The sequence below is a fragment of the Sus scrofa genome, chromosome 5 (genome assembly GCF_000003025.6).
Source record: "Sus scrofa isolate TJ Tabasco breed Duroc chromosome 5, Sscrofa11.1, whole genome shotgun sequence".
Lineage (NCBI taxonomy): Eukaryota > Metazoa > Chordata > Mammalia > Artiodactyla > Suidae > Sus > Sus scrofa.
The window spans coordinates 8,045,496-8,065,689 of record NC_010447.5 but is presented as its reverse complement, the minus strand read 5'-3'; the positions used below and the strand labels follow the sequence as shown (position 1 = coordinate 8,065,689).

The 20,194-nt window shown below is 46.1% G+C and overlaps 1 protein-coding gene and 1 long non-coding RNA gene across 5 annotated transcripts in view; one reads left to right on the top strand and one right to left on the bottom strand.

The window, feature by feature from the left end:
• TNRC6B (trinucleotide repeat containing 6B) overlaps positions 1-13,256 on the top strand; it is a 259,378-nt gene extending 246,122 nt beyond the window's left edge. For 3 of the 4 annotated variants that reach the window (XM_021092845.1, XM_021092843.1, XM_021092846.1), the window contains one exon: positions 771-1,863. In XM_021092845.1, the coding sequence (XP_020948504.1) occupies positions 771-1,158 (388 nt within the window). In that variant the 3' untranslated portion in view covers positions 1,159-1,863. Of the gene's footprint in view, positions 1-770 lie in introns of all 4 variants that reach the window. The other variant, XM_021092847.1, reaches the window with a different exon arrangement.
• Positions 15,562-20,147, bottom strand: LOC106507467. The gene is made up of 2 exons (XR_001303476.2): positions 19,310-20,147; positions 15,562-16,546 (listed from the first exon to the last, which is right to left on the bottom strand). It is a non-coding gene; the product is annotated as an uncharacterized LOC106507467 (long non-coding RNA).

The window sequence follows — 20,194 nt, the reverse complement described above, 5'->3', positions numbered from 1 at the left end:
TCTGGGCACCTGCTTAATTAAACAGGGATGCGCGAGAGCATGCACACAGACGGCGTCATCACTTAAGCAGTTGCTTGGGTACCAAGGTGGCTGATCTCTTCTACCTGTGTAAGCACGGACTGTCCAGTGTGTATCGGTAATCAGAATTCCAAATGTAAGGGATTTGTGAGGCAGCGAGTAAGTTTTTAGTACTGTTAGACAAGGCCTATTGTTATGAAAAGGTGAAAGAATAGAATCTAGCAGCTTACTCTGACCTCTTGTGGGTGAGGATGAAATACTGTGGTCTTAGTAAGTAGCAGGTGTTCTGCCTGTGGTCTGAAGGGCTGGGTCAGACTCTGACCATCCTCTTCCTGCCACTGTCACGCTGGTGAACAGGAAGGAGCTGACTCCTGTGGCTGCAGGTGCCATGACAGAAAAGTACACACAGGACAAGCAATGATGGGGAAGCTGGGTCACCTCGATGCTTGGGTTGCGATCTTGCACTTACAAGGGGAAAAAAAGAGATGGGACATTTTGCTTGACACACAAATTCCACATCCCAAGGGAGACCAAGTGACACCTTCCTGCCCTGCATCAGTTCTTTGCAGTCACCTGAAGGTCTAGGTAAAATGCAGGCTCAGATCCTGTGACTCTGAAAAGTACCCAGGGGGCGTGGCAGCTGCTAGTCCCAGGACCACACTCTCGAGTAGCCAAGACTCGGAACTGGCAGTCCTGGCGTGCCCTTAGGGTCGTGCTCCAGTGCACAGCTCTTTCCCTCCCCTTTTTTCCAGGTGTGTGTTGGGAAACACTACCATCCTGGCTGAGTTTGCCACCGACGACGAAGTTAGCCGCTTTCTGGCACAAGCTCAGCCCCCTACGCCCGCGGCAACCCCAAGCGCGCCCGCAGCAGGTTGGCAGTCCCTGGAGACCAGCCAGACCCAGTCAGATCCCGTCGGACCTGCTCTGAATCTTTTTGGTGGGTCCACAGGGCTCGGGCAGTGGAGCAGCAGCGCTGGTGGCGGCAGCGGGGCCGACCTTGCCGGCGCTTCGTTGTGGGGGCCCCCAAACTATTCTTCTAGCTTGTGGGGAGTCCCAACCGTGGAAGATCCCCATAGGATGGGCAGCCCTGCTCCTTTACTACCTGGTGACCTTCTGGGAGGAGGGTCGGATTCAATCTGAACTTAGAACTTTCAACTCTGACCTCGTGACCTTTTTTGGAACAGCAGCAGCACTAACTTGACCTTTTCGTTTTTTTTTTCAACTTGCAATAAATACATTTTTAAAAGGAAAAAAGAAAACGGAGAGAGAAAAAAAGGTGGGTCATTGACAGACTGTCTGAGCACATAGTTGCCTCCCTTATAACTTCAGTTTTTTCGTTTGGAATATGAATCCAAAAAGAGAACATATCACTCTTGAAATACTTGAATCATGAACGCCAACCTAGAAAGACAATGTGAAGCAAGTACACATACCATTTAAATTTAAACACAAAAAAATTAAAAAAATTAGTTTCTAGTTTTTCACTTTTTTCATGTTATATGGAAGTTGTTGCTAAGAAACATATATACTGAAAAAAAAAATAGCTTTTTAACTTTGTTTGCACTGGGTGTGTTTCCGTCCTTAGGTCTACCATGTTTGGGAGGGAGGGGAATTCAAAAGAATTGTTGGGGTGGGGGGAGGGAAGACTTGACGGAGCCTCACTTTAAAAACAAAAACACAAAAAACCTAAAAAAAAAAAAAAAAAAAGAAAAAAAGAAAAAATTTGTGATTGGCTGGTTGATAAATACCAGTGTGTTCTGGCACATGTAACTGCCCAGGCATGCTCGTTCTGGTATGTGTGTGCACGTGTGTTCATGTGCATTCGCGTGCATCCTTCTCTCTGTCTCTGTGTGTGTGTGTGTGCCTGTGTCCTCTCCCCACCCCGACTTCTCAGAAAGCTGCATTGCTGACAGTCCGCAGGCTGGCTGGCCGGCCATCTGCTTTTTATTTTTATTTTATTTTGTTTTTAACTCTGAGAACACACGAGCACGGGGAGTCACTGCTACTGAAGCGACCCCGTTGGGCTGTATTTGAACAGAGTGCTTTTTAATGATGAAAGCAGGGAGCTCCTTTACTTTGGCAAAGTAGCCCGAGTTTTCCGTAGCTTTTCTCTTGACCTAGCAGTAGAGTGGAGCACTGCCAAGTCCCCCACATTAGGAGAGCAGGAGGTACCTCTTGGAGCAACTGTGTGTTTATTTATTTCTGTTTTTCTTTTCTTTTTTTTTTTTTTTTTTTTTTAAGTAAGTGGTCACTAGGCGCCTCTGAATATGTTCAATTTCATGCTAGCCTTTTCTTTGGTTTGAATGGGAACATGAAAAGATCGTTTTTAATTATGTGATGTCTCAAAAGCAGGAAAACTGTGGTGTTCCCCCTTTCTTGCATAATCAGGAAGGAGAAATTCACCCGAAAAGTCAGGTAATGCGGAATTGAAATTTTCTATTGGTTCTCTTTTTCATTTTACAAAAACAGAAAAAAATCAGTGGTGAGCAGCCTCCTGAAAGCATCCGCAGCTCCTCCCTCTCTGCTCCTCTCTCGCTGAGCGTTACCTGTGCCAGGCCGTGGCGTGTTACAGCACCAGGCCATCACTGACAGAAACGTTTACTTAACGAATGTTCTTAAACCAGTGTGTACTTCAAGCGTTTCCTTTTGTTTCTCTGTGTTGTGTATTTCCTGTGTATGTGGTTTTGCTTAGGCAGGTATAACTTAGCAAAGACTTTTAAGTATTGCACCTTTTTTTTTTTTTTTTTTTTTTTTTTTTCCTCGTCGCTTTTTTTATTTCGGTATTTAAAGACTTTTTTTTTTTTTTTTCTTTTTTTTAAAGCATCCATGTAGTAGTACTCTGGGCCGAATAGGGGGCAACTTTTAATCCACAGTTATTACCAACATGTATGTACTTATGTTGGAATCAAAATGTATCAAACTGCTTTTTGTGAAGAGTTATCACAGACCTGAAGGGGTGCCCCTTTATACAAAGCAGATGGCTGGCGGGGTGGGGGAGGGGGACGTATGCCGGTCATGTGCTAGCACTTGTGTGGACCTCCCAGTCTGCATCATACTGTTTAACATAAAGTGCCGACATTCTGTACCAGCAAATACCTGCCCATTCCAACCCTTGGTGGGAGCAGACCTCTACTGTCCTCTGTAACGTGCTGCTAGTGAGGACAAGGGAGTTTTTCTTTCTTTAGCATCTTCAGTGAAGGATACAACAATGCCTAAAAATGTATTTGACTTTTAGCTTGTCTCTGTGTGTGGGTGGGTGGGTGGGTGTGTACAGGAAAAAGCAAAAACGAATTCTTTGCATTCAAGTGGTTCTGTGAGACAAAGAACGGGAATTCTGTAGTCCTCTCGGCTTACTCTGTTGATGGTAAACCTAGCCTGAAAAGAGATTGACGTGCATGATCCACGGGCGCGTTTGCTCACGCGAGTCTTTCTGAACCCTTCGCGGGTAGGTGGTCAAACTTGAGTTTCCAGCGTTGGTTTGGTCCCATTGGATGCCTTGTAGAAAACTAACTGTGCCCTCCGGTTTTCATCACCGCCATCCCCAAACCCCCAACTTCTGCCCGTGTACACAACAGCTCCTTCCAGCCCCCACTGACTGCTCTCTGCCAGGGGTGCAAAGCCCTGTCATGTGTGGTGACGTCCAGGTGAGGAGCAGCCGTGTTCAGACACCTACAGGAGGCTCACTCGGAGTGTCCCTGGGCCAGGAGCTGTCCCGAGGCTCCTGCCAGCCAGTGGTGACTGTCCACTGCCACTCTTGGTTCCCTGCCATGTCCCATGTCCCATCCTGTCCCCCGCTCCCTGCCACGCACCCTCCTTTCTTCTGCCTGTTGGTTCCTTGACCTGCACTATGGGTTAGTTGAGTTCCTTACGATACTACGGTGAAAGCCGGGTGCTAGAGCCCCTCTTGTTTACAAGACATAATGAGGGATTTGAAATATGTAAAAATAAACATGAGAAGCTAAAATGTTCTTCCATCATAAGCTTAAAGGGAAAAAATTAAAAACTTAAAAAAAGACCAAAAAGTGCGTATATATATACATATAAATATATATTTTAGATGAAGACTAACTCTGGGAGCATTTAACAGTGTTTTTTGTTTTTGTTTTTAACATTTATTTTCCTGCTTTAAAAATTTGCAAGCATTCTCAGGAATTCTAGGGTAGGAAGCCAGTTTTTGGAAGATGGTTTATTTAACTGTATCTTATCCTAGATAGACGGCTGTTTCTTTCCTGTTAATAAACTTTTACAAGTTCCTGAAACTTCAAAAAGTTTAAACAATTTTTACTTAAAAAAAAAATGTAAAAAGAAAAGTCTCCAAACACTATTGTCATACTGGGGATGATACATTTTAAAACACGTAGAAAGAAATATTTTTTAAAAATTATCAATTTAGCAGCAACAGGTAAATTCACTATCTTAAAAAATATGGGAGAAGGATTATGCTTTATAAGAGCTCTATCACGGATTCATTTGAAATCGTGTGTAATTTAATGCGAGAGTGTTTGGTGTATAAGTGGGTATGCCATCACTTCGTTCCTTTCCATTTAAGACTGAACTAAAATCTCCCCTAGGAATTTATTTTATTTTACTTTATTTTTTTGGAGGAATCTTTCTCCCTGTCTCCCCAACCCCAGCATCAAAAGAAAGGAAGAAAGAAAGAAACAACAGCTTAAACAACAAAAAAAGTAACTCTAATCTGTAAAATAGTACGGTTGGATTGCTGAGAATCTATATAAAGAGTTAGGAAATATAGGTTAATAATTTTTGGAACAAATTTTAAATGTAGGCATTACTAGAGGAAAAATATCTATGGACTGTTCTCTTCATGAAGAATGTCTGTCTTACCTCCGTTTGTTATGGGAGGAGGAGAAAATAGTAGAAGAATCTAAGAAGGAACAAGTGATTTTACTTTTTTAGCTCCCAGCTCCTGTTGTGCTCATTTTAATTGCTGTTTTGAAGATCTGCTGCTCTGTTACCCCCATCCCTCAGCCGAAGAGGTGGAGTAGTACTTCCTTTCAGTTTTTGGTGATGTTGAATTCTACTTTTGTATTCCCTCCTGGGGCCAGGGGTTAGAATTCCCAAGCGTGACCACAGCTTCTTTTAAACATCCAAGCTTCCCAGTGGGAAAGAAACTCCAGCTTGACAGGTAAAGGGAGTGGGTGGGGTTGCTGCCTGCAATTTCTCTAAAGCCGCTTTAGTGCCTTCGCACACACACCCAGATGTCCTAAGCAGGGGGAAGGCGTGTGTGTGTGCTCGTAGTCCAGTCGCTCCACAGACAGGAGGACGCTTGCCCGGTATGGAAATTGGAGTGGTTCTGGACAGGCCCCAAAGGCAGTGGGCTACATGTAAAGGAAACAAACCAACAGAAGTTGAGGAAGCTACGTGTGCTTTTTTTGGTCTCGATGCCGTAGGACACTGAGAGCCTTCCCCAGGCCGTCGCCCTCCGGTACCATGCGTTGCCTTCTCTGGTGACAACTACAGTGATTTGGAAAGTCTCTCTCTCGGGCCAGTAGGAAAAGGTTCCTGTTTTTCTGCTCCTGACCTCCTTCGTGTCTTCTCTTTCCCATCAACCCCCTCTGTCTTGTCAAGTTGCTGGAAGCTTTGCTTTATTGGTTGGCAGTGACCTAAGAGCAGGATTCAGTGAGGATGCCGTGGAAGAGAAGAATTTTGCTTTCCTCGGTTTTCCCGGGCAAGAGCCGTGTCTGCTGGGGTCAGGGGGCTTCAGGGCATGGAGAAAATTCACTGGGAGCCTCATCTCCCCCGCCACGTTCTGGCATGCGTGCAGGGACTTGTGACGTAGATTTACTTGGGAGTATTTTGGTCCTGTTGACTTGGGCTTTCCGGTTTTTACCAGTTTCCTGGGTTTTTTTAAACACTTGATTCCTAGCGGCTAGAGGTCCCCATCTCTCAAACGTCACAGCTTGGTCTCTGTCTACCGCATGAGTAGCTGAAAGGAGGAATGTCTTCCGCCAGACCCGGGGACCTCTACTGGCAATTTGGATCCGGCGCCATGACCCAATTTTAGGTGTTTAAAAAGAAAAAGTACAGATCCCCAAGACACTGTGAAAAAACGGATGGCCCTTATGGCACCTCTGATCCCTCAGTCCCTAGCTCTTGATATTTTTCATTTGCAGCGGCCCAGAAGTTAACTTAGCGGTGCTGCAAGTTAGGGTTCCAAACCAGCTCCTTTCGTCAGTGTCCCCTCAGTAAATCAGCATTATGCATTGATTGCCATTCAGTCCATTTTATTTATAGCAGCTTGATTTTCTATTACTATGGCTCCTGTTCTGAGAACTTTCCCACTTCTTCTGACATGAATGTGGCATAAATTAGCAATTGGTTCTTCCAGGTTCCTGTGGGTTGATTGTGGTGTGTAAGATATGCAAAAAAAAAAAAAAGAAAGAAAGAAAGAAAATTCCTGTCTAAGAATTTGGAAGAGCTGTTATTAACATAGCTAGCAGAAACTAAAGTTTTACGGGCTATTAACTAGTTGCAAATGTTCGCTCTCACATTCATCACTTTTACAGGGTGGGGAGCAGTTTTTGTAAAGTTAGTGGCCAGATTCCATATCGACCTCAGATGCTGTGTACTTTTAGTTTTATTCTTTACATTCTGCCATCTTGACTCCTGAACAGAATGAAGATGCCTGTGTGCCGGGCAGAAGGCGTAGGCCAAGCCTGTTCTCTGCAGTGTAAACGGCATGTTTTCAGCAGATTTGGCTGGAATAGCCATCTCTGAGATTAGGGAACAATTGAGTCTTTATGTTGAAAAGGTCTCCTTCTCCCCTATCCCCAGAGTTCAAATTCAACCTATAACACTTTGTAGGTTATTGTTTGTGGCGGGGGCGGGGGGAGGTTGTTTGTTTAAATTATAAGGTCTTTTGGAGTAGAGAAACATTTTTACCTGGTTTAAAAAAAAAAAAAAAGTCAAACATTTTCTTCTCCAGTATTTTGCCAAGTTTTGTCATATTTCATGTCTATGCATTAACTGCACTTCTTAGTGTTACGACAAAAAGAAATCTGATTCTTTGTTTTCCCTTCCATGAGTGTACAAGTCAGGCTGTGTGTGATAGTGCAGATGAAAATAGTCTAGCCCGTGTCTATAAATGAATTGTCAGTCTTTAGACCTCAGCAGTTAGTCAGAAAATGGGGTGCCGTCCCCCTCTGCTTGCTTATCCTCAAGTGCAAGGTGTCCACACAGTCTAGAAACAGGCAAGAATATAAAATGTTGTCAAGGTCATCATCAGTCCATTCAACCACATAGACTGTTGTCTCTGTTTCCAGAGTTCGTACACACCCTGTGAGAGGCCTGTAGGTTTATGGCCAGTGCCAAAGGTGTGTGTATTTTCAGAAATGGTCCCCATTTGTTGACGATGGTGTTTTCCTGACCTTAAATTTGACAAAGGAAGTACTGGCATCACCTTCTTAATTTGAACTAATTATCAGCTTCAAGAATCTAATAACATAATAAAAATTGAACCATGAACGTGCCCTCTCTACTAGAGAAAAGAGGCCCGCGAATGTCTATAAGTCAGAGAAGGGAACATGGGTGAGGGAACAGGGCCTGTCCTCCCCCCCCCCGACTCCACCCCTACCCCCAGCTGGGGCCTCCATGCTGTTCTATCCACGTGTAGGGTCACTCGGACTAAATCTACACTAATTCCAAGTATTGGAACATTTGTGTGGTTTTTAAACTGTCAATCTCGTAGTAACCTCCTACCACCAAAATAAAATAGCAAGAGAGACGGAAACTGCCAGTGTTGGCCTCACAGAATTTAACTAGTTTCCTTTTGGGTTAGCTGTACCCCTGAATTTGTCTTTAACGATAGCTCTGCACACTAGGAAAAATGGTGCCGCCCTGACGCAAGGGTCTTTGCAAGATTCACTTGTTGGCTCTTTGCCGTGACAAGCGCCTGTCTTGTTCATGGGGGGGAGAAGGGGCAGGTAAAGGCAAGAAGTGTTCTGTTTTAAATTAAATCAGTTTCATTTTCAAACTAGAAACCATGGCTTTGAAAGTAAATTCCCAATTGCAATTGGTACATTTTGAGCCAGTGTTAATAAACTGGGATTGTTTTCTCAAGAAGTGAAATTCTTTGCTGCTCATGGTGAGAAACCACAGAGCAGCTTCCAGCGTTGTGGTGAAGTGAAGGGCTTTCCTTCCCATCCTGTCCCCTGCCTCCCTGGGCCTCCACTGCATCTGGCTTCCTTCTCCTTGGGCTCCTGAAAGGTGTGCTCGGGCTGGGTGGTGAGGGGCGAAGGGAGGGGCAGGGCAGGAGGAAAGTAGCAGGTCCCGTGTGTGCTCGCCAAAAATGCAAAAGGGGGCTGTGTATACAAAACTGAGCAAAAACCTTTGAAACCCTTAAAGTTACATACCTTCTAAAGGTACTATAGTTTTTCACCAAGTGATGCATTCAGCATGACACTTCTTAGCAGAAATTCCGGGTTAAGTTAGAATCAATGTGTTTAAAACACCCCCCCACCCCCTTTTAAATTTTGTCCACGGAATTACTTACTTAAGTGTAGTATTTCTGAATGTGCCTTTGTGAGCTCAGAGACCATCTGTTTTAGGAAGAACCTCTGCATTGGGAGAAAACAGGCGGTCAGCTTAGTCTTTAGGGAAGTCAGCTTTTCTTCAGGAGTCCGCGGGGGCGTCTGTGGAGTTTTCATTTGCATCAGTATTGCACAGTGCGGAGTCGCAGGGAAGAGGGTCTGGGCTTGGGGGAGGGGACGGTGCACAGATGACAGAGACCAGGTTAGTCCAGGGGGTGCGGCTGAACGTAGCCGCCTGCATCGCCTAGTTTTCTCCGTGTCTGCTTGTGCGCGTGCGTGGCCGTGGCTGTCCTGGTTTTCGTTTTTCTATAAGCACTGGAGAATTGAAGTGCGGTGATGTCTGTGACACATCTGCACAAGTCCAGAAGGCGTCTTCTAGCCCCTGCCTTTCTACCCTGCCGGGCTGTGTCCTGAAAAGGCAGTTCTTTTCCCAAATGGACATCCCATGGGGTGGCCGTGTATGCAAACAGGGTATTATTACACACAAGGAAAGGCTTTGGAAAGAATAAGATTGAAGTGTCTGAGAAAGAAAAGAGAAAACTCTGAAATCCTAGTTTATTTCTTCAAAACTGTTAGGGTCAAACACAGAAATCTGCAGTGTCTCTTTGTTTTATGTCTGTTTTAAGCGATTCCACCGCTTGTCCCCACTCCCTGTCTTCTAAAGAGATAGTGAATGCCAAGGGCCGTTTCCGTAATTCCTCAGAACTCCTCCAAGAGGGACACAGTCCCTCCGCCAGATTCCTTCAGCTTCGTTCAGGAAGACACAGGGAGGAGAGGGGCTGCAGCTTCTTCCCAGGGCTTTCACGCTCGTTCCTCTCTAATGGCCTTGAAATGTATCATTATGCAAATGTGAATTTTCATACCGAATTTAAGAAGAGGTTGTTGGACTTTTCTTTTTTCAGGAAAAAAACAAAAAGGTCCCACGTGCAGTCATTCATTCATGGCTTCTTTATTTTGTAACGTGAATTGTAACTATGCATTCTGCAACGGGGGGAGGAGACGGCAGACGGGAAGGAGGTAGCTTTGCATCTTGTTCTACGGTTTCTGTGTCCATGGTGTCCCCACGTCCTGGCAGGGAAGGGGGTCAAGAGCAGGAAGCGGCAGGGTGGCGAGGTCGGCACAGCGAGGTAGCAAGAGCCTGTGGCTCGTGCCCGCCAGTGAGGGACAGGCTCCGTCCCAGCCATCAGGGTCAACCAGGTGCAGCAGGGGGGCTCCCACGCGCCAGTCTTCTCCGGAGAAAAGTGTCATCCCTGCCTGAATTCAGAACCCTTTCAAGCTCAGGAAACCAGCCTCACCTGTGCTGCCCTTCATCTTTATGTCAGTTTCAGAAGCTCCTCCTCGCTCCCGTTTTCATTTTTCTTTCTTCTTCCTAACTCGCTTTTAAGTGAACTGAATGACAAGCAAACTCTTGCTCTGTGGGGAAGAGGCCTGGTTGCTTGACAGGCAGCAAAGCAGTCTCTTCCCCACCCACCACCCTCAGCCGGGTAACCTCTCTGCTTCCTCGGCAGTCGCTCAGCCGTGTGGCTGGTGAGCAGTGAGGTGCCTGATGGGAGCCCACAGCCTCCCCTTTGTCGGTCTTGCCTGTGGTGAACCGTGGCACCTGCATTGCTCTGGTCTAGGCATTATTTGCAACACTCAGTGTCGTAAGCAAGAGGTGGCTCTGTCCGTCGCCAGTGTTCCCACGCAGCAGTTTTCGTTGTTGACGTTCACAGTACTGTAACGAGTAACAGACTTGATCGCTGTCTCCTCGCGCCCCTGCGACGCTGCACGGGCACGAACTTATCAGGGTTCCCATCTGTTAGATTGCCTTTAGACAAAAAACAAAAAACAAAAAAAACAAAAAACAAAAAAAAAAACCCACAAAAAATAAAAACAGTAAAATTCTGACATTTCAACTGTCTAACACAAAGCGATACCTCGAGGTGCATTTCCCCTGCAGTGTGCACCCTTAATTCCCCTGTTCCTTTCTGACATCAGTGGGTTATCCTTTGAAAAGTATGGACGTGTAAATAGCAGGATAACTTTTACCATTTTTTTCTTTGCTGTGAAAGTAACCCTAAATAAAATATGATGTTTTCCAGTTTTTTTTTTTTTTTTTTTTTAAGCCATCAGAGGTTTCAGATCTCGTGTTTTTTTCATGTTTAAGAAGAGAAAGCAGAACAGGACAGGAGAGTAGACTCGTATTTGTGGGGTGGCGGTCTCTCCATTGCCTCCCCTATGTATGCAGCCACAGCAGACCCGTGTTTAACCCTTGTTTCGAGGCGACGCCATCTATTCCAGCTCTAGTTCCAGGGTGGGGAGTGTCTGGATTTCTCTCTTCCGGAAGATCCATCCCCTCCAGGATCTCCAGAATGTTTTCTGCCTGAGACCTTGAATTCTCAACCTTTCTTGGTTCACACACAAACACACACACACACACATTCTGAATAACTGAGTAGCATTCTGTTGATCATAAGGAGAATTAGTCCCTGGCATTTCAGTTTTGTGCTGTAGAATTCATAGCCTTGTCACTTCGCGATGCTCTGGAAGTGAACTGATTTCTTACTTGGAAGGAAGCTCATCCGAGACGTGCAGACAGCCTCCCTGAGAGGCATGCACCTCCTTCCTTGAGGCCTGAAGAGCTGACATTAGGGAGAGGGAGAGTGTTTAGCAAGCGCTGCTTGTGGGGATCCGTCAGCTACTGCGCTCCTAGACTTGGCCACACCAAGGCCAGACCAGAATCCTTTTGAACTGCTTCTTCACAACCCCCCCAGCTCTTCCTCATCTTACAGAGAAACCCTGCATCTGTCAAGAAGCCCTTTTTAGTTTGAGCTCACTGATCTTTGTCTGGTGACGACTTCCTTTGACAGGAAGAAGCTTGATCATAAGCGCACGTATATTCACCACCCACCTTCTGATTTGCGTGCTGGCGCCCTTCGGGTTTTATTTCTGTTGTTTGTGTGGAGGCCCCTTTTCTGTCAGTTTCCTTCTTCTGATCCCTCCTGAGTTCTTCCTGCCCTTTCATCCCTCTGCGCTGCTCCCAAAGGGCTCTGCTGATCTCGCACTTCTGTCGGGGACGCTCCCCCCCAGCACCCTTTGCACACACCAGTGACCAAAGTGTGTCCAGTGATCTCACAGAAAACATCAAAAATGGTGCATGCACCGTGAATGTGCTCACAGAGACACGTGCACAAGATTCTGCACCCTTGGCCTTAACCTCAGTATGACTTAAGGTGCAGGAACATTTTTAACAGGTTTTAAAAAAACAAACAAACAAAAAAACTCTTCTGGGAGGAAAAAAAAAAAAAAAAAGCAGATGCAACAGCTCAACTGTGCCCACTCCTAACTCTCCATTATTTGCTTACGACTTACTCTGTGCCCACCCCACCCCTCCCTGTTTTGAGTAACCAAAAACAGAGAACAGAAGCAACCTGAGGAGAGGTTTCTGGACTGTTTTATCTTCCTCCATTTAGATGGAGATAATATATATGTGCTGCTTTGGGTTCCATAAGCCTAGGGGGCTATGTTTACATAGTAAAATACATCCTACCAAATCAGGAAACTGAATCACGGGAATCTCTGCAGTGAGCGTTAGGTCGCTGATGGTGAACAGGAGAACTGAGGGCACTTGGAGGATGGGGCAGAGGAGGAGAAGTCCTGCCTGATGGCTTGTGACGCCATGCTCCTTCCTCCCTGCTCCCTCCTCGGCTTCTCTCCTCGCCCCCTTACAACAGAAGGTGCAGAGAAGGGCATCGGAAAGAGGCTGGATCTTTCAAAGGCAGCTTTCCAGCTTTGCACACAAACAGGTAGTAGTAACAGGAAGGTACAGCAAAAATCCTCTCATCTGAAACACTGTCAGCAGAAACAAAACCTGTAAACATGACTCAATAGCTGCACATTTTGATGCTCTCTGCAAGTTACCTAGAAGTGTTTTGTTTTTCTTATACTTGAAATAGCTCTTACAATATTATTTTGGTGGCTTTCTTTTCTCTCTTCTGGTGGGCAATAGAGAAAGTGGATGGTGGGATGTAAGGAAGTTTGAGGGAGAAAAGGGAGGCTATGGCATTGTCTTTTTTTTTTTTTTTTTTTAAACATAGAGGTTTAATCAAACTCCCATATGTTGAAATTGCTCCTCATATTACTGGTTTTACATGGACACAGAAACTAGGCACTTTAGAGGTGCACTTGCATGGCAGGCTGGGCCCCCCTTTTCTATATTTTATTTTACTTTTTTAGTATAGTGGTACTTAAAATCACTGGTTCACTTAAAAAAAAACAAACAATAAAATGTTAAACTCTACTAATGTACAAATAAGCTGAAAAGTTGCATTTTATGTGTATTTTTTGCCATAGCAGGTACTGTATTTCTCATGCTGGATTTCAAAAAAACGAAAAAGTCAAAAACAAAAAAAAAACTAAAGGGTGGTCTTTTATTGGATTGTGACAGGTTGAGTAATGAGGAATTAAGTCGTCGTCATTTCATTAAAACAGAGATGGTGTAATGCATATATAAGAGTTTTCTGAAGGGTTTTTTTGGGCTTTTAAACAGCTTATTTTTGTTTTTGTTTAGTTTTTTATTTTATTTTATTTTGGAAAGATATGATTGTATTATGTGCAACTCAGTTGCTTACATTATAACTACAAAATATTTTTGGGTTCCTGGAAAAAAAAAAAGAAAAAAGACTAATAAATGTGTTTGGCTGCTAAGCATCTATTGTGGTTTCCTGTTTTATTCTGCCAATGTAATTTGCTCGTTTGTTGGATGTTTATATTTTTTCCACTCTTCTCCCTGCTCCACATATAAAAGCTGTGTGAAATTCAGCATCTGACCTGGGCCTCCACTTTGTCCATCTTGTCTTGTCACGGTTTGTTGTTGGGCTTGTAGGGTTGGCCCGTCGGTGGTGGGTCTGTGCTCCTCGCTGCTGGGTTCACATTTCTTTCACATTCATGTTCTGCTACCTTCTGCTGTCACCTTATTTGAGGTTCAGTTGCACTTGGTTACAGGAGAGAAGAGAGGGATGCCTGCCTGGGGCAGCTCTGTCCAGGCGGCCTCGTGCCTGTGCCCCGCCCAGGTCACCACTGCCCAGGAGCAGAGGAGCCTCAACCTGCAGGCGAGATGCTTCCCATCTGAACGGTTTCTTTCCTTTTAGCTGCTAGAGACTTGTGAGACGTGATCGTGAGACACCTCTAGAAGAAGCAAAGGGGCGGAGTGGAAGGAAACTGGTATTTTCTAATTCCCAGGGAGGAGTGTGTATCTGACTGAATTCTCAGAAAGCTGTGTGAGATTGATAGCAGGAAACTGCAGCTCAGCCTGATTTAATGGGCTGGTCATAGTAACACTGCTTGCTGTGAGCTGGGCACTGCTCTAAGCATGCCGTGTAAATATTCACCCATGTAACGGGAACTCGTCTCAGTCACCATACTTAGGAACCCGGATTGGATTCACCCCAAAATGCCTCTGCTGAAAAACCCCTGGAATTCTGAGAAAACGGTCTTGAGCAAGTCTGTTGTACAAAGTGACAGGCCGTATGCCGTCTACTTCTGATCATAAAATCAGTAAGCACTGGGAAATGGGAGGTGAGGCAGGTGACCGAGATGCCTGAACACCTTGCAGGCCTGCCTGCATCAAGGAAGTGCTAGTTCTGAGGAACAGAGATCCTTACAGAACCTATGAAGACCCTTGTCACCAAAGACTTTATTGTAAATTTTGAATATGTTCAACATGCAGAAACGGCTAAGGGAGTGGAGTGTGTGCACTGTAGGGCGGAAGGTGGTTGTTGAGACTAGGATCTGACTCTGCCGGCCCCCACCACCGTGGGCTCTGCAAATAAGGACTCCTGTAAATGTGCTGTAACCAGCCTGCACTGAGACCTGACACTGCCAGCAAGCGTTCTGCATCCACTAATACATGGAGAAAATGAGCCGCATCAGAAAATCCCCCCAAATTCCTTCTTCCAGACGATGATCAGGTGATCCCCTTTCAAGCGCAGGTTCCCCCAGTGTCTAGGATCCTTCCCTTGCCTGCCCCCGTAGCTACTTTTAACTCTTCATATATTCTCTTCACACGACCAGCTGTCACCACCCCCATCCCCCCCAAAGCTACTCTAGGCTCTTGTCCTGCTGTATTTCCTTCACAAAATTTAACAGGTTCTAAAATTATCTCGCTTAGTCTTTATTAGCCATCTCCCTGATTGCAAGGTAAGCACCAAAAAAGGCAGAATTCTTCTGTGGTGTTCTCCAGCTCCTCTATGGCTTTAATTACCATCTATATGCTAAAGGCTGCTACGTTTCCATTTCCTACCCTTACCGTTAGACTCCTGACTTGTATATAGAGTGGTCCACTCAGCATTTTGAAACACCTGGCTCTCTTAATGGCTCTGCAAACTCAATACATCCCAAAGAGAAGTCCATCTGGCCTGCTTGCCCTCCTCCCTCCCCCATGGTACGTGCCAGTACTGTCCTCCGGGTGATAAAACCTAGACACCTAGGAGCACTCACCCCCCTCGTTACTCCCCATAACTAACCATGCCAGGCTGGATTGATTTACCTCTTTTTTTTTTTTTTTTTTTTTTTTTGGCTTTTTAGGGCCACACCCGAGGCATATGGAGTTCCCAGGCTAGGGTCGAATCAGAGCTACAGCTGCCGGCCTACACCGCAGCCACAGCAATGTGGGACCTGCGACCTATACCACTGCTCACGGAAATGCCAGATCCTTAACCCACTGAGCAAGGCCAGGGATTGAACCTGAAACCTCATGGTTCCTAATTGGATTCCTTTCTGCTGCACCACGATGGGAACTCCTGATTTACCTCTTAATCGCTTCCTTTTCTTCATATCTTCTGCACTTACTTCCTTTGCCCAAGACGCCCTCATCTAGTCCTCGCATTAGCCCGACTGTTTCTTGTTTGGCATCCCCTCCGATTCCCCTGCCCCCACCACTCTACACATACTGGCTAAGAGGTATTTTTCAAAACACAAATTGATGAAATCATCTTCCAGCCTAAGACCTTTTAGAGAAGAACCCCCCAAATATCCTTATTTCCTACCACCTTCTCATGGTCTGGCTTCCATTGGCTTCTCCAAATTCACCTCCCTCTTATCTCTCCTGTGCCCTCTCCACTCCAGCCTCATCAGCTGGCCTTGCTATCCCAGCACCTCGTACAGTGCTTGGCATTCCCTGTGCACCACTGTGAAATGAATGACCCTCACAGTAACAGGACATTTAAGAAACAAGGTATTTTTATAAGGTGTTTTTTGTTGTTGTTTTTTTTTTTTTAGCTGTGCCCAGAGCTTGCAGAAGTTCCTGAGCCTGAGATCGAACCCATGCCACAGCAGTGACAATGCTGAATCCCTAACCGCTGGGCCGCCAAGGAACTTTAGAAACTAGGTATTTTTGAGAGGTGAAATAAAAACAGAAAGATAAATGTAAAACTCCTGATTTAGAGATGTTGCTTTAGGTCACAGTGACAACCAGCTGGAAGCATCTAGGTGGCCTTTGAAGATTTAAGAACCAAAACTCTGGAGAACCCTGTGGATTCAGAAGGTAAGACTTGCAGATGTGAAAGCCGTTTCTAAGGGGAGTAAAAGTGGGTTCAATCTTGAGGAAATTCCCTCCGCTACTTTTCCAGGAGGGAGAGAAGGGGGGGAAATCAGTAGTTTAGTTCTCAAGCAGGAGAGAGAGGTCATCAAAAAATGCTAAATGTTTCGATCAGCCAATAGGGATGACTTAGTACAGGAAAAAGGAAAACTCTTTGGCTCATCAGTCAAAATGGGAATTACCACTGTGGCTCAGTGGGTTAAGAAGATGACATTGTGTCTAGGGGATACTAGTTTGATCCCTGGCCTCACTCAGTGGGGGTAGCATTCAGCCTTGCTGTGAGCCATGGTATAGGTTGCAGACATGGCTCAGATTTCCTCATTGCTGTGGCTGTGGTGTACGCTGGGAGCTGCAGCTCCAGTTGGTCCCTTAGCCTGGAAGTGTCCATGTGCTGCACATGTGGCTGTAAAAAGAAAAAAAAGTCAAAACGGTTTAAAGATACACATTTTGAACCTTGCTCCCATTTCTTTCCCAGCCTGTCCTGTCTCCTGCATGTCCACCCCCACCCCATTCAGATTTCATTAGTGACTCTGATTGTTTTTCTGTTTTGTTTTGTTTTGTTTTGCTTTGCAGCATATGAAAGTTCCCAGGCTAGGGGTCGAATCGGAGCTGGAGCTGCCAGCTTAAGCCACAGCAATGCCAGATCTGAGCCTCGTCTGTGACCTACGTCTCAGCTCATGGCAACATCGGATCCTTAACCTACTGAGTAAGGCCAGGGATCAATCCACATCCCCGTGGATACTAGTCAGGTTTGTTACCTCTGAGCCACAATAGGAACTCCTTCATAGTGATTCTTTATGGAAATAGGCAAATATATATTATGGCAAAAGGCCTTCCCCCTCCCCCTCCCCCCCATGCCCCCTGCTGTGCCTGTGGCTTGTGGAAGTTCCCAGCCGGGATCAAACCCTACCACAACAGTGATAATGCTGGATCCTTAACCTGCTGAGTCATCAATGCTCCCAAAGGACCTTTTGATTGTTTATTAGAGGAAGTTATTGGTGAGAGTGTAGTTTAGAGGAAATGAGAGGGCAGGAGCTGCATCCTAGTGCCAAGGACTAAGGCAGGGAGGGGAGCAAATTTGTGAGTACACAAGTCCAGACACTGAACTAGGAAGTCAGCATCTGGGAGTTCCCGTCGTGGCACAGCAGAAACTAATCCAACTGGAACCATGAGGTTGCGGGTTTGATCCCTGGCCTTGCTCAGTGGGTTAAGGATCTGGTGTTGCCGTGAACTGTGTGTAGGTTTGCAGATGCTGCTCAGATCTGGCGTTGCTGTGGCTCTGACATAGGCTGGCAGTTAAGCTTCGATTAGACCCCTAGCCTGGGAACCTCCATGTGCCACAGGTGCGGCCCTAAGAAAAAAAAAAAAAAAGGTACTCATATTGCAACAGAACAAAGGGTGGGGGAAAAAATGTATACATGTAAGAATAATTTGATCCCCATGCTGTACAGCAGGGGAAAAAAAAAGAGAAGTCAGCATCTGTTTTACTACCTTTGCTCCTCACTGTACACCTGGGGATCATGAGCCATATTTCACAGGTGAGACAACCCAAGTGCCAAAGGATTAAATAGTTGCCCAAGTCACACAACTACTAACTGGCAGTGCCAGAATGGTTGGTAAAGAGGCAGCCAGAAAGAGGTTTCCGTCTTAAGGAGATAACAGCAAGTGAAGATGTTTCTATACTGGAAGAGATCTGTGTTAAAAAAAAAAAAAAAAAGATGAGGAGAGAGGCAGAAGTAGAGAGATTTAAGATAAGCTAATTGAAAGAGCAAGATCTTTTCCTGAATGAAGAGACAGGATGGAGGCAGAAACTCCTGATGGAGGAGGGAAAGTAACAGCAACGTGAAGCAGAGCCAGGAGAGAGGCAGGAAGACAGAGGACATGGCTGAGTGTGCAGTAGTTTCCGTGGAAAGCGAGTAAACACAGCAGGAAGAGGCAACCACAGCCCCGGAGCGCTCTGCAAAGAGTGGAAAGTTGTAGAGAGAGTCTTCATCGTTCCAGAACTGTCTGCCCCCAAACCAATTCTCTACTCCAGAAGGGAGGTGGAAGAAGACGTGAGACAGAAGATGTGATAAAGTCGGGTAATGGCTTCTCTGATGGCCAAGGTATTCCGGCACTGGTGCTGCTGTCAGTTCTGAAGTCCAGGTGGCGACAGGAAGGATCTACAGCAGGACGCTGAAGAAACGTGAGACCAGGGGACGTGCAATGTCCGGATCTAACTTCTACCTTGGTGACCCTGGGCTTCGTTTCCCTTTGTGAGGTAGGCTCCTTTGGGTAGCATTCATTCCCCTAGCAGACACTGAGCGCCTATGCTATGCTTAGGTCCCGTGCTAGATCCACCTGCTAGGGACAGGAGGACCAAGACAGACACGATGTCCATGCCCACCAAGTTTGCCATCGATGGGAGAGGCCAACTACACCAAACTCTGGCAAGAGTTATGAGAGAGCCTATATGAACTCCCATAGAGAAGGAAGGAGAACACTGCAGGGGGGGGGTCCATAGGTTTTTTGAGTAAACTGGAAAAAATTAAAGCAGAAAGGAAAGGTGACAGGAAAAGAAGTTATTGTCAAAGACAAGTTCTTGGAAGTCTTGAGATCTAATCAACCACTTTTAATGTCCCTGAAGCATTATGGTTCCTGGAAAAGGGGCTGCTCACCTCAGCAAATAAGCTGAGAATTCAAAATGAGACACTCAGAAACAGGTAATTTCTAAGGAGCATAGGACCTGCTACTATAGCACAAAGGAAAGGGTACCTTTGGATCTGTGAAGAACCAGGAGCCTGGAGCTTATCCCGTCACCTAATTCCTTGCTTTTGCCCTTCTATGGGAGAAGAAAAGACGCTCAGCCTGCCTGCCCATGCCTTCCTTTTGCCATCTGCAACATGGGGATCATAAAAATGGCTAGCATTTACTTAGTGCTCTGCTTTGGAGAGGAGTGTATGTATCATTTCATTAAAAAAATAACTGAGCAACTCAGGATCCTCACATGGATTAAACAAGATCACTTGCGGAGCTGCCGCTGTAGCACGCTGGATTAAGGTACAGCGTTGCGGCAGTGCCGCTGGGATTCCATCTCTGGCCTGGGAACTTCCGCATGCCTGGCAGGTGTGGCAAACAAACAAAAGAACAAGATCACTTGTGTAAAGCACTCAGGACAGTGACATACCTAGTGAGATCTCCATAAACCTTAGCGGGGTTTTATCATTGCCCAACCAGAAAGAAGAGTAGGACTGTCAGGGAACATTTTCTGGACTGGACCTTGAGGAAGAGGTAGTGACAGAGGTGTTCCAGGACGGAGGAGGCGGGGTTGGGATGCCCTCACCAAGCGTTAGGTGGGACCCCACACGATGTGTGCTGGGACCTTTGCAGCACGATGGCTTGGAGTGCAGGATCTGAAGTCGGGAGGCTTCACTTAGTTGGGTGGCCCTCAGCAAGTCATCAACGTCTGAGGCTCAGTTTCAGCGCTTACTGAAATCCGCTTTTACCGCTGTTTCGTCCAAGGGGCTCACTTGGAACTCAATAAATGCCGATTTCTTTCGGGCATCTTCATTCCTCAGAACTGCGCGCGGCGCCTGGCAAACGCGGGGGAAGGGTAGGCGGCAATAATAAACAATAGCAAACACACAGAGGGCTTTCTAAGTGTCCCAGACATAGATACCGATACCCAATCCTCTCAGCAATCTTTTTTTTTCCCCCCTGTCTTTTTAGGGCCGCGTCTGCGGCATATGGAAGTTCCCGGGTAGGGGTCGAATCTGAGCTGCCAGACAAGACCACAGCCACAGCAACACTCAGCAATTTAAAGGCGAGTCTTTTCAGATGGAAAAGCTGAGACGCAGAACTGCGAAATAACTTATGAAGCGCTAATCACTGTTCCTTGTAAACGAAGAAAAAAATCCTTAACCCTCAGCCGCGGGCTCAGCGGCTCGCGGAAACCCTCCACAACCTTGAGGGCTGCGGCCACCCGGAGCCCCGGGACCTGGACCAAGTGGAGGAAGCCCCGCCCCCCAAGCAGGGAAGTCCCGCCTCTGACTTCCGCTTCCGCTGTGGCTGG